Source organism: Rattus norvegicus, chromosome 6, assembly GCF_021556685.1.
Source record: "Rattus norvegicus strain SHRSP/BbbUtx chromosome 6, alternate assembly SHRSP_T2T, whole genome shotgun sequence".
In the NCBI taxonomy this organism is placed as follows: domain Eukaryota; kingdom Metazoa; phylum Chordata; class Mammalia; order Rodentia; family Muridae; genus Rattus; species Rattus norvegicus.
The window spans coordinates 31,563,745-31,580,641 of NC_141539.1; the positions used below are offsets into that span (position 1 = coordinate 31,563,745).

General features: G+C 48.8%; 2 protein-coding genes across 7 annotated transcripts; one reads left to right on the top strand and one right to left on the bottom strand.

Annotated features, from left to right (window-relative positions):
• Positions 1-45: 45 nt before the first annotated feature.
• On the bottom strand, positions 46-4,718 carry Atraid (all-trans retinoic acid-induced differentiation factor). Its single transcript, NM_001127526.2, is given in 7 exon segments — positions 46-415; positions 607-704; positions 1,380-1,501; positions 1,711-1,782; positions 1,969-2,034; positions 3,816-3,934; positions 4,589-4,718. Coding segments are annotated over 7 exon segments (681 nt in total). The 5' UTR covers positions 4,688-4,718; the 3' UTR covers positions 46-310.
• Slc5a6 (solute carrier family 5 member 6) lies at positions 4,283-16,606 on the top strand. 6 transcript variants are annotated; one of them, NM_130746.2, is given in 18 exon segments: positions 5,339-5,382; positions 5,547-5,734; positions 8,126-8,185; positions 9,450-9,960; positions 10,266-10,331; positions 10,616-10,667; positions 11,208-11,275; positions 11,518-11,672; positions 11,885-12,025; positions 12,206-12,335; positions 12,848-12,936; positions 13,203-13,315; positions 13,613-13,680; positions 14,550-14,636; positions 14,764-14,942; positions 15,137-15,240; positions 15,444-15,559; positions 15,701-16,606. In NM_130746.2, coding segments are annotated over 15 exon segments (1,905 nt in total). In that variant the 5' UTR covers positions 5,339-5,382; positions 5,547-5,734; positions 8,126-8,185; positions 9,450-9,570; the 3' UTR covers positions 15,848-16,606.
• The last annotated feature ends 291 nt before the right edge of the window (positions 16,607-16,897 follow it).

The following is a 16,897-nucleotide window of genomic DNA, read 5'->3' on the forward strand; positions in this document are numbered from 1 at the left end:
CCTAACCAGCCCGTCTAGCTAGAAACGCGCACAGGTAGGGCAGTATTCCCTAAAAACACTGGGGAAAAAGGTGTTTATTGTTGTCAATAATACAAATTAGTACTAGTCCACTCCAGAACCAAGTGTCCACAAGACCCCCGAGGCGGTGCAATTTGACACCTTCTTTCATTATCAAAGGCCGCTTCAGCCTTAAGCCGGTCGCTCACTGGCCTGTACTGTTTGTCAACGAAGTAAAGTCTTCCTGGCTGCGACGCGACCGGGACTCGATCGACAGGGTGCTCAGTCAGGTGAGCTGGAAGTCTTGTGTGATTCATGAAGCCTTGGCCTTCCGGCGCTGGGTTCCCCAAAGTAGAATGGAGATGGCTAGCGTGGTGGATCCCAGAATCCCAAAGAACATGAGCAGTGAAAATGAGCCCTGTGATTAGCAAACAGACAAGTCACTGCGGTGCAGATATATACCCAGGGCCTCTTGCTCAGTCACTTACCCCTTCATTTGGGCACTTCCCTTGTTTCCTACCCCCACCTGCATCGGTTCTTCCTCTTGTATCTTTCTGAGATGTTCTTGCCTAATGCATTCTTTTGTTTCTATAAGGTCCAGTTCCTCACCTGCCTCATACACTTGTATCCATGGAAACCATCGGCACAAACGCATTGCAAAAGACCTGGACCATCAGACGCACAAGACCCATTCTCAGGACACATTTCTGGAGACAGAGAAAAACAGTCACTGGAGTCTAAGGCCATTTACACCAAGAGCCAAGCTCCTCTGATCTCAGAAGCTAAACAGGGTTGGGCCTCATTGGTACTTATATGGGAGGATATCACTGGATCTCATTAGGTATTTTTCAAATCTACTTAGATTCTTAATTATTTGTAAGTCAAAAGTAGAGGGGAAAGCTGGGCATGGTGGTAAACATCTAAATCCCAGCATTGAGAGGCAGGGGTGGGCAGATCTCTGTGAAGTCTGGTGTACACAGCACGTTCCAGATCAGCTAGGAATACATAAAGAAACTCTGTCTCAGAAAATAAAAACAAAAAGAAATAACAGAAGAAAAGCCCAGGCCTTTAATCCCAGCCCTCGGGAGGCAAAGTCATGTGGATCTTTTTGAGTTTAAGGCCAGCTGAGACGGCAGAGTGAGTTTCAGGGCAGCCAGAGCTGTTATACAGAGAAAGTCTGTATCAAAACAACAACCAACAAAAATTTAGGAGAATAAAAGTCAGAATATAACAACAACAATAATAATTAAAACCTTTTCAGGGGAATAGAGAACACAGGACAAAAAGGCACTTTAGCGTCTTTACTTTTCTAAAGTAGAGAATAACTGCCCTTTAGGGAGAAGGAAAGCACTCCCCTGTGAGGTGGCCAAGCTAAAGCATACCTGGGCTTCCGGTGCTATTACAAAGGTCCTTTTGCCCTTGGCAAATCTGCTTGTCCATGAAAGAAGTAACACTGTCCCAGGCATTAATACCTCCAGGACAGTGGACATCTTGTGGTAGTATCCTGAAGACAACAGACATGATCATAAATGCACAGCTGAAGAGGTTGGGGTGTAGCTCGGTGATAGAACAAACATTCAACAACAGGCAAAGCCATGGGTTCGATCCCTAACACAGAGCACAGATGTACTGTCACGTGCATGTGCACACAGCAGTTGCAGCTCTGGTACTGCTCTTGTATTGGAGTACTCTCTCCCTTACTCTATTACTCACAGAGTCTGCAGCTGAGTAAATCCATGGAAGGTGCTGGTCAAGTCATCCTTGAGAGGGTTTGCTTGAAGGTCTCTGCAAGGTACAAACTGTTAGCACTCTGTTTGGAAAAGCATACTATTAGCCTTTATACATGCTGTCCTGAGCTATTGGCCCATTCTTTATCCGTAGTTGTACAAGGTTAGATGCTAATATTAATCCACCATTTTAAGAGTTATCACCATATTTATCTTTGGAGCAGGGAAATAAATAATCACTTACATGATGACAGCAGTATAAGCTGGGAAAAGGTTCGGATCCTTCAGGGAACAGTTCTGAAGGTCTAGCCTGAAGAAACAAAGTAATCAGTGTTAACTACACCTCCTTTTCATACCCCACTTAAGCTAATATTGATGGAATATCTATATTCAGAACTATAAGATTAAGGCAGGGCTGGAGAGATGGCTCAGCAGTTAAGAGCACTGGCTGCTCTTCCAGGGGTCCTGAGTTCAATTCCCAGCAACCACCTGGTGACTCACAACCATCTGTAATGAGACCTGATGTCTTCTTCTGGTGTGTTTGAAGACAGCTACAGTGTACTTAAATATAATAAATAAATTAATTTTAAAAAAAAGGCAAAACACTTAAGTTTTTCCCAAGTCGATTTTCTAGCCCAGGTCATTGTAAATGTCTATATTTTAAGGATTTAAAGACTTCAAACTGGGTGGTGATGCACACCTTTAATCCTAGCATTTGGGAGGCAGAGGCAGGCAGATCTAAGTTTGAGGCCAGCCTAGTTTACAGATGGAGTTCCAGGACAGCCAGGGCTACACAGAAAAATCCTATCTTGAAAAACCAAACAAACAAACAAAAAGGACTTCAACACATTATTTTTCATTTACTGAGTACCTACAAACTACAAAAATTATAACATTAAAAAATATATAACTTAGCATATGGCATGGTTGCAAGCCTGTAATCCCAGGAAGCTGAGGCAGGAGGATCACAAGTTCATGGTTAGTCTGGGCAATTTAGTGAGATAATGTGTCAACAAACTGAAAAGCAGGGCTGGAGAAATGGCTCAGTAGTTAAGAGCACTGACTGCCCTTCCAAAGGTCCTTGAGTTCAATTCCCAGCAACCACATGGGCAACCAACCACATGGTGGCTCACAACCATCTGTAATGGGATCTGATGCCCTCTTCTGGTGTGTCTGAGGACAGCAACAGTTTACATAAATTAAGAATTTTTTAAAAATTACTGAAGAGTCAGATGTGATGGCTTACTCCTGTAATCCCAGTACTTGGGAGACTATAACATTATGATATGATTTTGAGGCCAGCCCCAGCCTAGCCTGTGCAACATAGTGACAGGATAGCCAAAGAAAACAAAAGGAAAAGCTAACCCAAAAAGGTAGCTTGCACGAGATCCGACATTCCATAGTCCTCAGAACAACAATAAAAAGAAGATATTAAGGACTTAGCAGTCTCCTGCAGAAGACCTGAGTCCAGTTCCCAGCACCCACACGGGTCATCTCACAACTGCCTATCATTCCAGCTCCAGAAGGACCCAAGTCCTCTGGACTTTTCCAGCATCTGCACTCAAGTGCGGGTACTCAGACAGACATACACACACTTAAAAACAATTTGTGTATTTTAGTTAAAAAAAAAAAAAAAGACTTGGGGCTGGGGATTTAGCTCAGTGGTAGAGCGCTTACCTAGGAAGTGCAAGGCCCTGGGTTCGGTCCCCAGCTCCGAAAAAAAAAAAGAACAAAAAAAAAAAAAAAAAGACTTAATAACAAAACAATTTTTAAATGATGCCACAAAAGCCTGTAAAGTGACAAAAACCATAGTTTGTCATCTAGATTAAAAAGATCATTTACCTCTCGAAAAATACTACATCACATTGAAATGTTTTAGAATCAAGCATTAAGAAGCGCAAGGCCCGGAGTTCGGTCCCCAGCTCCGAAAAAAAAGAACCAAAAAAAAAAAAAAAAAAAAAAAAAAAAGAATCAAGCATTAAATGCCTCCAGTTAGGTACTAATATTTATCCCCAAAGCCAGTTAGGCAAGCCTGTAGACGCCAGTCTGGGAACTCTTTTGAATATCCAAGGATGTCTTCTCCTCCCTCACCCCAAGATGGTGCCCTTCTGGTTCAGGCAGCATCGGGCCTGCATTAGCTTCGATGTATCCTCACAGTAAGCAGCTACTCTGGACAAATTGTGCACACCTCCTGGACACCGGGTGCATATCTGCAGAAAAGAAAGAAACCTGATTAAGACTCCAGAAAGAAAAAAAGAGCAAAAAAGGATCAAGAGTGTCGGTAGCCTTTACAGAATTCCCATAATGCAAAGCGGAAAGGTGCCTTTTATAACCAGAACCCATTTCTTTCCCTTACAACCCGGCATCAAATCGGCGCACTGTATGAGTTCATGCCGAGAGGAGATCCTCACGTTTGAGAATCATTACTTGACAATATTAAGTCCTCTCCAGAGGCTTCTCCACCTAACATGAATAGTTTGGCAAGTGTTAAAGGGCTGCAGGTACACAGCGTACTCGAGCATCACACTATATAGTCGTGCCGTTGCACCACGCACAGCATTCGTGCAACAGTGGTTAGCAGAAGAACCATGGGACTCTGGAGTGGGAAGAACAATTTAAAGTTATTCAGAAGCAAGGAGATCAAATTTCAAAGGTCTCTGAATGTGGGCAGGGCGAAAGTGCTAGTGACCAGCACTATGTGAGTACTCGGGAGCACGATCCCTGCAGGCACAGGGCTAGGGGAAGCTTCAGGGACAAAATCGGAGCTTCGGGCTGGCTAAAGAGACAGACACTGGCGGGCGAACTCGACTCAAGACTGACGACCAGCAACCTTCTTCAGCCAGATCTCAGACTTTCTTCTGTACCTCAGGTAGAGCCAGGGCCCTTTCCATGCCTAGAACCAGGAGCAGGGTAACCGCCCAAGGTATCGGGCTCACAGAACTGCCTGGCTCCCGAGACGCCATTTTCCACTGCTTTCAAGCTTCTTGACAGCTCGCGAGAGCTGAGCGCGAGGCTCCGCCCCCAGCGTGTCACGCCTCCGCCTTGAGGCGTGGTTTAGCTCCCAAATCCCTGTCACTCTGGGGCGTGGCCTTGCCCGCCCCCATGCATGCGCTCTCGAGCGCCGCGTGATGTGCCGGAGGGCTCGGGCTGCTCGCGGAATTCTGGGCCCTTGTCCGCGCTCCCCCGCGCTTGTTCGTGGTGGAATGACCCAACATCTCTCCATTCTTCCTGTAGCGCAGGCCTGTCCACTTAGCACTTAGTTGCCTTGAGCTACTGCAAGTTCCCTCAGCCCGGGAACTTCCTCAGCTCCATCCGCCCTTAGTAAACATGGCGTTGCGGCGAACCGGGCGGGCGGGGGGCGGGGTTCGGCTGTCACCAAGCCAGGCGCTGCAAGCCCGGCTAGCCCGGCCGGCGGGCCGGCTACCCACGTGTGGGGATTTCTAAGGTGGGCCGGGGCGGGTATAGAGTGGACCGGGAGAGGCGGGGATTGGGCAGGGCGGGAGAGCTTGGGTTCAGTCGTCTCGGAGCGGGAGAGGCGGGGCTGGGAGGGGCGGGACGGGGTGAGTCTCGGGTGGGCTTTGGGGAAGGTCTTAAATACTAGCGCAAAGTGGTGGGTTCGCCACGTGTGGAGAGAAGGGAAAAACTGAGCCGAGAGAGGGTAAATGTGATGAAGGAGTGAAGATCAGCGGGCGAAGGGCAAACGCTGGCAGGAGGACACGAGCCTGGGAACCCTTCACCTTAATGTTGCGTAGTGTTCCAAGCCCGGGCAAGGACGCGGAGCGGGAAAGACGCTTTCTTAACTCCTGTTCTTTTCCCTGCCAGGGGGGAAAAAAACCAATGCTGATTTCGGAAAGAACGAAGGAACTTCGGTAGCCCTGGCCGAACCACCGACGCAAGGAAGGTAGCGCTTCCGCAGAGCGGCAGCAGTTCTGACTGGAGGGGCGCTCGCTGGGAGAGACCCATCACACCTAAGGGGACAGCTATTGCTCTGGGTGACGACTCCTAAAAAGGTAACTAAAGACAATTAGTTAACCTGCCTAAGCTTCCTTCCCACATGCTCCAGGTATCTGCTTGGAAATCCCGAATTTACATTTATCAATACATTTAGCTGCTGGGATATCTTGTTTTAGCGAGAAAAGCCATTCAGATCTTGAGGAATTTTAAGCCCTAGACATTGGTGGCAGTTGGCCCTGCAGATGTTCCCTTATATCCCTTATATTTTAAAGGGGGAAGAGAGTGAAGAATTAGCTCTGTGTTTTCCTAGTTCAGTCTTGTCCCCAGTACTACAAGAAACAAACCCACAAACTCCAGTACCTTTCTTTCTTTCTTTTTCCTTTTTCTTTTCTTTTCTTTTTCTTTTTTTTTTTTTTTTAAGAGCTGGGGACCGAACCCAGGGCCTTGTGCTTGCTAGCCAAGCGCTCTACCACTGAGCTAAATCCCCAACCCCCTCCAGTACCTTTCACTGCAGTTCAATCCAGTGCGATGTGAGAATTTTTAAAAGACTTGTGGGGTTTTTAGAAAGCCACTGCTCTTTTCCTAGAATTGGAGCATATGAAATGAAGGTTGTGTTACTACTGGATTGGCGTTTTCCTGTCTGCTTACCTCTTCTTCCTCTACCTTGGAGGCTTCTTGGTGCCCCATGCCTCTTGGAAACTCCAGCAGAGGAACCCAGTCAGTACTTGGACCTACCCCTGGCCCTTTGGTGTGTTTTCATTTTGAGACAGGGTCTTACTATGTGGCTCTGGTTGACCTGGAACTCATGTAAAGATCCACCCGTCTCTGCCCGCTGTGTGCTAGGATTAGTCTATAGAAGTTTTTTTTTTTTTTCTTTTTTTTTTTTTGTTTTTTCAAGACAGAGTTTCTCTGTGTAGACTTGGCTGTCCTGGTAATCACTTTGTAGACCAGGCTAGCCTTGAACTTAGAGATCCTCTGCTTCTGCCCCCAAGTGCTGACATTAAAGGTGTGTGTCCCTGTCTTTGTAGTCTATCCTCCTCTCCTCTCAGTGATAGCTTGCCAAGGAGAGAAGGAAAACTCAAGGTGTTGCAATAGGCAAAGGCCTGGGGCACCCTTAGGTAAAGCTGGAGTGCCCCTTAGAATCCTTGTTCTAGAGACAGTAGAAGAACGTGTGGCCCAAGTTCAGACCTTTTCTTTGTCCTGTGAGGCTTATAGATCAAATTTAGTCTGTGGGAACCGCACCTTGCCAACTAGGCAGTATGTGCCCAAGTGTGTTTGAATACAGTTCAGAAGATGCCCTGGTCTCCTGGTGGGCAGGATATATTAATCTGTCACCAGATTAGTTGAAATCTACACTGTTCCATGAATGACTGGCTATGGTTAGCACTCTGCTCCTTTCTTAGTCTTGGGAATAGTGAGGTTGGACCACTGGTGAATTACCTGTGAAAAATGTTTTTTTTACTGTTGTGCACCTGTGCGTGTGAGTGCTGGTGTGAGGAGACCAATAGGGACAGAGCCGGAGTTACAGGTGGTTACAAGCTGACTGATGTAGGTGTTTAGAACCAAACTTGAGTCCTCCACAGAGCAGCCAGAACTCTTCAAACCTCTGAGCTGTCTCTTCAGCCCCTATAGTAGATATTCTTCCTATGTGTGGTGATGTAAGCCTTGAGTTTAATGCTAGCGTGGTCTACATTGAAAGTTCTAGGCCAGTCAAGGCTACATGGTAAGATGTAAACCAAACCAAAAAGAGTGCTTCTAAGGGGATCGCTTCTCGAGATAAGACCATACGCTTAGGAGTGTAGAATGGACGAGGAGTCCCTAGGCCTGGCCTGCTTTTAGAAGGGTTGCTTAAGAAGCTGAGGAGATAGTTCAGTAGACCAAGGACTTGCCACCTAAGTATGAAGACCAAAGCATGGCTGTTGCCGTAGGTCTGTGAGCTAGCTTGGGAAGCACTGCCTGAAAAAATGACTAAGGAAGATGCCTGATGGTGTCCTGTAGCTTCCACATGCTCTTGAATGTGCACACACGCACGCACGCACGCACGCACGCACGCAGAGAAAAACGGTAACGTCAATGAGCTGGGCCTTTGTGTGCTTCTGTGTGAAATGAGAAGGCTATAAGTGATTTAAGGATTACGCATATTCTTAGAGCCATGATCTTTCTGGAGAGTTAGAAAAGTAACTTTCAGTCTTCTCTAGGCAACTCCTTTCTAACTCTGTCTAGCACACAGGGTGCCAAGAGCGATTTAGGCTGAGAGCCTAATCCACCCAGGAATGCTGTTGAATGTGAGCTCTCTGTTCTCCACTCTGAAACTTGTAGAGTTGAGTTGGGGGACATAGGGTGGTAAGGGCCCTCTAGGACAAAGCCTTGGTTCTGTGGTGAGCCCCAGAGCAAACAGCATCTGTGCTTCCCTCTGACGTCACTTGTTGATCTCTCCTCCTACTCAGAGAATCGGTGCCTCTACCTCTCCACGTAGCTCTGCTTCAGAACGGGGATTGCTTCTCCAGGTAGTATCTGACCACAGCAGGGTGGGACCGCTCACTCTCTGCTGCTGTCACTGTCCCCTTTCTCTGACTCTTTTTCCCAGAGGCCATGGAACCCTGACTTTGACTCTTCTGACTGCTTTATAGCTCTCATCATCTTATCTGTTGCTGTTTTTTATTGTTGTTTATTTATGTGTATGGGTGTTTTGTCTGCATGTGTATCTGTGCACCACATGTGTGCCTGATGCCACAGAGGCCATAAAAGGGTATCAGATACTCTAGAATTGGAGTTGCAGATGATTGTGAGATGCCATGTGGATGGTGGAACTAGAACCTGGGTCCTCTACAGGAACACGTACTCTTAAAGATTTATTTTTTATTTATTTTATGTATGTGAGGTCACTGTCGATGTCACTGTCTTCAGACACACCAGAAGAGGACATCTGATCTCACTACAGATGGCTCTGAACCACCATGTGGTTGCTGGGATTTGAACTCAGAACCTCTGGAAGAGCAGTCAGTGCTCTTAACTGCTGAGCCATCTCTCCCGCCCAAGAGCATGCACTCTTAAGCACTGAACTTCTCGCCAGCCCCTGTCTGTCTCACTTTTGAATCCTACTACTCTAACCAGATCAGCTCTTAACTGCGGTGTCTAGCAGGAGCTGAAATAGAGTGGTAGGGTTTCTCTGGGGATACTAAGAAAGGGGTACAGCTGGGCAGTGGTAGTGCATACCTTTAATCCCAAAGATAGAAAAAGGCACAGAATGATTGGCCTGCTGATGTTCCAAATGGACTTGAGACTGATAGGGAGGTGAGCTCACTGGGCAGTGCTAATAGGATGACACCCCAGGGAGGTGGGACTAAGGCCAAGAAGGATAGGGAAAACCTGTTGTCATTAGTCTCCACTTCTTCCCTGCTGGGCCGTGGCGCCAGGCTGGGCTCTGCTGGCTCAATACATTGTAGTGACTGGGTCTGTGCCTGCAAATGAAGCAGGGGAATTATATGAAGAAAATTAGGCTAGAGTTGATTTTTATTTTACTGCTTGGGTGGAGACCCCAAAAAAGTCTCAAATTTCATGGCTGCACACCCAAAGGTCCTGGCCAAGTTTCTGTCTGCTGTCTGCCTCAGCCCTGCTGCTCTCTCCCTGACATCTAACAAACCCACCTTACACCTTCTAGGTATTCACCACTGTGGTGGCTGGCTGGTCTGAGTCTGGCCATGACATGTCCAAAGCCTGTGTGTAGCCGTGAGGGCAGGGTAGGCTTGACTGAGAGATAAATTCTTACAGCTCCCCCTGGACCATGCCACTGGGTGGAAGAGGAACGCTGAGAGGCTGAGCGAGGAACCAGCTAGGTGACAACTCAGAGCCCAGGAGTACCAAGTCACTGTAAAGCATAGGCACCGTGAGGATGACTGTGGCGAGCACTGCGGCTCCCTCCTATACAACCTCAGACACCAACCGGGTTATTTCCACCTTTTCTGTTGTGGACTATGTGGTGTTTGGCCTGTTGCTGGTTCTCTCCCTTGTCATTGGGCTCTATCATGCTTGCCGAGGCTGGGGCCGCCATACTGTTGGTGAGCTGCTGATGGCAGACCGAAAAATGGGCTGCCTTCCTGTGGCACTGTCCTTGCTGGCCACCTTCCAGTCAGCCGTGGCGATCCTTGGGGGACCAGCTGAGATCTACCGATTTGGAACCCAGTATTGGTTCCTGGGGTGCTCCTACTTCCTGGGGCTTCTGATCCCTGCTCACATCTTCATCCCTGTCTTCTACCGCCTGCATCTTACCAGCGCCTATGAGGTAAGCAGAAAAGGGTGACTTCTCGGCATGGGGATGGAGAAGGGGTGTACCACACCTGGGAATCCAGAGTATGTTTGGATATCTATTCCCTTGTGTTAGTAGGCCTTTTTTTTTTTTCCTTTTTCTTTTTTTTCGGAGCTGGGGACCGAACCCAGGGCCTTGCATTTGCCAGGCAAATGCTCTACCACTGAGCTAAATCCCCAACCCCGTTAGTAGGCCTCTTGAGGAAAGAGGTTATGTACTGTAAAGGCTAGAGTACAGAAATACCGTGCCTTAAAAGATACATAAATTCTTTGTACTTCTAGTACCTAGAGCTCCGCTTCAATAAAGCAGTCCGGATCTGTGGGACTGTGACCTTCATCTTTCAGATGGTAAGTAGAATGTAATGGAAACTGAACCTGGGTGGAGAGGGAGCTGAACTCAGGCCTTCAGAAGTGGGTGGAGCTCCCCCTGCTCTCAAACTGACAGGATTAAAATTCCTGTGAGTGACAGTGTGGGCAAGTCCCTGATGGCATCCTTTCCACTATAGTAGGACAGTGGCGTATTCTGGGTTTTGGGAAAGGCGAGGGAGTGAGCCCAGGTGAAGGGAAGGAATCCATGGGGAGACTGTCTTCCCACCACATCTCTTCTCCACATCCTTTCCCACATCCTACAGGTGGTCTACATGGGAGTGGCTCTCTATGCACCGTCCCTGGCCCTCAATGCAGGTGAGGAGTCCTGGTCCCTGACACCTGGCCTTGGCAGACTGGAAAATGCCGTTAGGAAGGGCAGACAGAGAGGGTAGAGTACAGCAAACCATCTGACCTTGAGAGAGTTGACTCCTTGACTGGGCTCTTGGCTCAGTCTCTAGCAGAGGGAGAAGTAGAATTGGTTCACTTCAATCAAAAGCTGATCAAACATTACCATGCCATACCAGAACTTGTTCATCAGCATTTCAGCAGAGCTCTGAAAATGCTTTACATCGAAAAATGACTTATTTCATCTTTAATGATGAATTGCTTCTTTTATAGGTGGATGTTTGGTTGGTTGGTTGGTTTTGAGACAAGGTCTCTGTGTAGCCCTAGCTATCCTGGCACCCTACTCTAGAGACCAGGTTAGACTCCCAGAGATCCACATGCGTCTGCCTCCCAGAATACTGGGATTAAAGATGTGCAGCACCATAGCCAGCTCGTCTCTGAGTAGCTCCCCTTACCAGGGCTTCTCTGGAAGAGCTTGCAGAGATAAGAATGTGACTTTTCTGTTTACAGTGACTGGATTTGATCTATGGCTGTCAGTCCTGGCCCTAGGAATTGTCTGCAACATCTACACTGCACTGGTAATTTCAATAATTCCTGGAGTAATGACAGGAAGATGGGAGAAGGAAGAGAAGGGACAGCATAGACAAGACATGAAAGGGGTGAAGTTCCAGTCAGGGCAGGGTGGAGTGAGGGTGGAGTGTGCGTTGTGAAAGTAGGCAATGGGATTACTCCACTGTTTCAGGGATGGTTCAGGGGCTTTTGGGAACTGTAATGTCCACCCTTCTGGTTGAGTGACAGATGTGCTGCTTTTTCCCTACAGGGTGGGCTGAAGGCTGTCATCTGGACAGATGTGTTCCAAACGTTGATCATGTTCCTAGGGCAGCTGGTGGTTATCATTGTAGGAGCGGCCAAAGTGGGCGGCTTGGGGCATGTATGGGCTGTGGCTTCCCAGCATGGCCTCATCTCTGGGATTGAGTAAGTATGTGCTTCCCTATCTGGCATCTGCAGCACTGAGGGTCTGCAGAGCCTGGTCTCAGGCCTTTTAGTGAGCAGGGAGAAAGCCATTATACCAAACAGGGAGAAAGGCAATGGTGGGTGCTTGTTCTCTGTTCTATTCTTCACTGACCTCTCTTACCAGAAAGATGAGCATCTTGGCTGTGGCAGTGACCAGGTGGTATTGGTTGCAGGCTGGATCCTGACCCCTTTGTACGTCATACTTTCTGGACTTTGGCCTTTGGCGGCGTCTTCATGATGCTCTCCTTATATGGAGTGAATCAGGCTCAGGTGCAGCGCTACCTCAGTTCCCACTCAGAGAAGGCTGCTGTGCTGTGAGTGCAGGATGGGAAGTATTGGAGCAAGGGCTTGGAAAGGGGTTCCCTAAAGGTAATGCGGTGGGGCAGGGGCAGGGGCAGGGTTCTCACCTCCTTATTAGGGACTTCCTGGAGGCTCAGGAGGGCATGTATAAGACTGTTAATGTTGTCTCTGTCTTTTGCACTGGTCTTTCGCAGCTCCTGCTATGCAGTGTTCCCTTGCCAGCAAGTGGCCCTCTGCATGAGCTGCCTCATTGGTCTGGTCATGTTTGCCTATTATAAGAAATATAGTATGAGCCCCCAACAAGAGCAAGCAGCCCCTGACCAGGTGAGAAGGCCTCTCTTGCTCCTTCCTGTGCTCTTGAGAAGCCAGTCTGGGTCACTAAGCAGAGTATCTGTGTGGCTGAATGGGAAAAAATCGATGGCTAATTCTTAGCTATCCTGAGGTTCCCTGCTGTCAAGCATGTCCGATTCCAGCCCTCAACATCAGTGTCCCCACTTGATGGGCGTGGGCCAAGTGACGCCAACCCCCCACGTGCTCTCTTGGGAACTGATGCGTGTCTGTTCTCATCTAAGCTTCCCAAGCCTCACTTTACAGGAGACAGGCTTGGTGAGGTAGGCAGCATGCTGGGATCACACTGCTCATCTGAGGTAGTACTGGATGGGCTGTGTAGTTTGCTCTTCAGAGTCCATTTCTCCCTGCTTGAGGCAGATGCCTTTGTGTCTGGCTCCCCTTCCTGATGCACCCAGGCTCTGGATCAGCAAGGGCATGTCTAGGGGCTTCTCCACACAGAAAGCAGGGGTGGTATCTCTCTGAGTGTGCTCTGCTCTGCTTGGCAGTTAGTCCTCTATTTTGTGATGGACCTCCTGAAAGACATGCCAGGGCTGCCCGGGCTCTTCGTTGCTTGCCTCTTCAGTGGATCTCTCAGGTACTCCTTGTACAGCTTGCCCTAGATGTGGTAGGCTGTCCTGCTGGAACAGTATAGCCTCTTCCAAGACTTGCTTTCATTTGACAGTATCAGTTATCTACTTGATCAAATCTATACTTTTATTAGAAAAGGCTTGCCTTCAAACCTCTGAGGTAGCCTGGGCTATGGGAAGGGTGGTTTCTTGCCTTTATGCCTCTGATCCCTCTGTAGAGTTCTGCCTTTTTGGCTCTCAGACCTAACACGACTCTCTCTTCCCTCCCTTTCAGCACCATATCCTCCGCATTCAATTCACTGGCCACTGTCACAATGGAAGACCTGATCCAGCCCTGGTTCCCTCAGTTGACTGAAACCCGGGCCATCATGCTCTCTCGAAGCCTTGGTAAGTCTTATTCATTCTGAGGTGCACCCTGTTCACTGCCATCAGTCTTCTCTAGATTGCTTGTCCTGGACTCAGAATATGCACACCTCATGCAGCACACAGCCTTCACCCCATCATGTGTTGCTTGCAAGGGAGAATAGGCATACATAGGGTCTGGATCTCTCTCTGAAGACAGGGCCCTGGGCCTGGGGTAATTGACCTGTCTTTCTGGGCCTCAGAAGTGGTAGTTTGGTTGGAGAGTGGGAAGCCCTCCTTGTTTACTCTCATCAGTTTATTTCCTCTCCTGTTTCTCCCCAGCCTTTGCCTATGGGCTAGTTTGCCTGGGAATGGCCTATGTTTCCTCTCATCTGGGATCAGTGCTCCAGGTAATGACTGAAGTAGAGAAAGAAATTCTTGGTGGGGAATGGGGGGTATTTGTAAGAGACAAGAAATAAAGACAGCTGTTTTGAGAGGGATGGGAATTTGCCTTTCAAAAAAAATTATTGTATTTAAGCTGGGCATGGTGGTGCACACCTTTGATCCAACCCTGGGAAGGCAGAGATAAATGGATCTCTAAGTTCAAGGCCAACCTGGTCTACAGAGCAAGTTCCAGGACAGCCAAGGCAACAACAACAAAAACCTGTTACAAAACACTAAAGAAAACAATTGTGTTTATTCATTTCTTCTGTGTGGATACTTCCGGGCCAGTGCCCAAGTAGAGAAGAGAGCAGTTTTAGGGGCTGGTTCTCTCCTTAATAAGCAACTACCTGTATCCCCTGAGCTAGCTCACTAGCCCTGTAAATTCTTTTATTAAAAAAAGATTTGGGGTTGGAGAGATGGATCAGCGGTTAAGAGCACTGACTGCTCTTCCAGAGGAAGAGCTGCTGTGTCTGAAGACAGCTACATACCAGAAGAGGGCACCAGATCTCATTACAGATGGTTGTGAGACACCATGTGGTTGCTGGGATTTGAACTCAGGACCTCTGGAAGAGCAGTCCATCTGAGTCCGCTGAGCCATCTCTCCAGCCCTGCCCCATAAATTCTTACCTAGATGGCCTTTAAAAGTAAACACTCTGAAGTGACTAAAAGCTCCAGTGCCATTTCTTGAGTGTGCTGTTAGCACAGAGAGACCTAGAGCGTCACAGCCAGAGTGCATCTTCACAGCCATTGCTGCCCTGGAAGACACCAGCAGCTGGTGACTGGGCATGGAAGCTGGAGTCTCTGAGCCTGCGTGTTCTCTTTCCATCAAACCCAGGCAGCACTCAGCATCTTTGGCATGGTTGGAGGGCCACTGCTGGGACTCTTCTGCCTTGGGATGTTCTTTCCGTGTGCCAACCCTCTTGTGAGTTATCTGTCCTCCAGACATGCATGTGGACGGGACGGGGCTACTGGGACTTTCAGCAGGAGCTCTGGGGACTGATGTGAAGGTCTATGACTAGCCTAAAATAGAGTTACCTGTCTCTGGGCAGGGTGCCATTGTAGGCCTGTTGACGGGACTCACCATGGCCTTCTGGATTGGCATTGGGAGCATAGTAAGCAGGATGAGTTCTGCTGCAGCATCCCCTCCCCTTAATGGATCCAGCTCCTTCCTGCCCAGCAATCTAACTGTCGCCACTGTGACCACCCTGATGCCTTCTACCCTGTCCAAGTGAGGCGGGGTTCCACTCTTTCTCCTTGGGTAGTAGCTCAGTTTTGAGGGATTTTATGGGGACCTCACTAAGGGGGGATGGGTTACTATAGGCTATAAGCAGGGTTAGGTTGGGTTCTGAGACTTTGTAGGTGGGTGGCTCAGTGTGAAGAATGCCCTGTGAAAGCACTGCTCACTGTCACCTCTCATCCCAGGCCCACAGGACTGCAGCAGTTCTATTCCCTGTCCTATTTATGGTACAGTGCGCACAACTCCACCACAGTCATTGCAGTGGGCCTGATTGTCAGTCTGCTCACTGGTGAGGGCATGGGATTGCCACACAGGAAAATGAGGGACTGGGGACACTTCTCAGTCCAGGGGAGGTGGGACCCTGCCTGTGAGGACACTGAGTGTCAGTAGCAGCTGGTCTTCCCGATGACATCAGTGTGGGTTGGAGGACTGGAACCTTGGTGCAGAGAAAAGCTCTAAAGGATTCTGACTGACAAGCACATTTGCCTTCAGGGGGAATGCGGGGCCGGTCCCTGAACCCTGGCACCATTTACCCTGTGTTGCCAAAGCTCCTTGCACTCCTGCCCTTATCCTGCCAGAAGCGGCTTTGCTGGAGAAGCCACAACCAGGTGAGAGCTGCTGTCACGTGCAGCCACTCCACCATTGTTTGTGCCTGCCTGGCTCCCTCCTGGGAAAGTCTGAAGTGGACTCTCTCACCTTTGCTCCACCTGCCCTTGCCCACCCTCGCCTCTGCTCTTTGTGTTCCCCAGGATATCCCTGTGGTCACCAACCTGTTTCCAGAGAAGATGGGGAACGGAGCGCTGCAGGACAGCAGAGACAAAGAGAGGATGGCTGAAGATGGCCTTGTCCATCAGCCATGCAGCCCCACCTACATTGTCCAAGAGACGTCCCTGTGACCTGTGACGGACCTCTCACTGCAGAGCAGTGGCCAGAGATACTCTGGAGTGCAGAGCTGAGTCACTGCATGAGTTCCGCAGCACTGGGGTGGATGACCTAGCTCACAGCAAAGGACCTTGATCTTTAATGTTTCACCGCCGTGGGAGCTGTCGCATGCAAGGGACAGACAGTTTTTCCTTATCCCTTGCCAGTCTTCTTTTAGGATCAGGTTTGCAAGGTACAGAATCACAGCACACGTGGGGAAATATACTGAGGAAAGGGTGGCTTTTGATTAAGTGACCAGGGTTCTTTGGGGTGAATAGGAACATTTCTTACAACTCCCCTTGAGCAAGTTTGGCAGGATTGACCAGCTCCAGCATTTAGCATGAAGTCCTCAGCCCTCTGGTGATTCCCTCACTCTCATGTCAACCTGGGTTATCTCAAGCCAGTGTGGGCCTGTGGTCTTCAGGTTCTCTGTAAGACTCAAGTCTCCTCTCATTCTACCTACCTCTGTTTGTGAGAGGGAGGCTTTGGAGCGCTTGGGTCTCAGCACTTAGTGCATCTACTTGGTGTATAGACCCTCGCTCTCTTCAGGTGGTACATGAGAGACAGGTACATGAGAGAGGTCACCAGGACCTCTTATGCAGTGTGCTATCCTCTAAACTCCTAAGCTAGGCCACCCTGGTGTCATTCTGTCATCTGTGCAATTCTTATTTCCTTTGGGAGTTTCCTCCTCATGCATTTTGTTCCTAGGGAATAAAAATAGCCATTAGACCTGACGTCTGGCCTCTGTGTTCCTTCAAGTAACCACCCGTGCCCTGGCAAAGATCAAATCTCTGTGCGTAGGTGTTTTTCTCTACTGAGGCAGAGGATTTGTGGCCTCCAGTCTCTGCAGGTGGCTAGAGGAGGCGGGGGCAGAGTTAGGGCCATTGCTTTTTGAAGTGTCTCATCCCATCACCCGCCAACCTCACTTAGAAAGAATATTAACTTGAGAAATAACATTGGCTTGCCTGGTAAACATTATACTACCTGTGCCTCCCATGATTAGCCTCTTACCCTGCTTGGCCCCA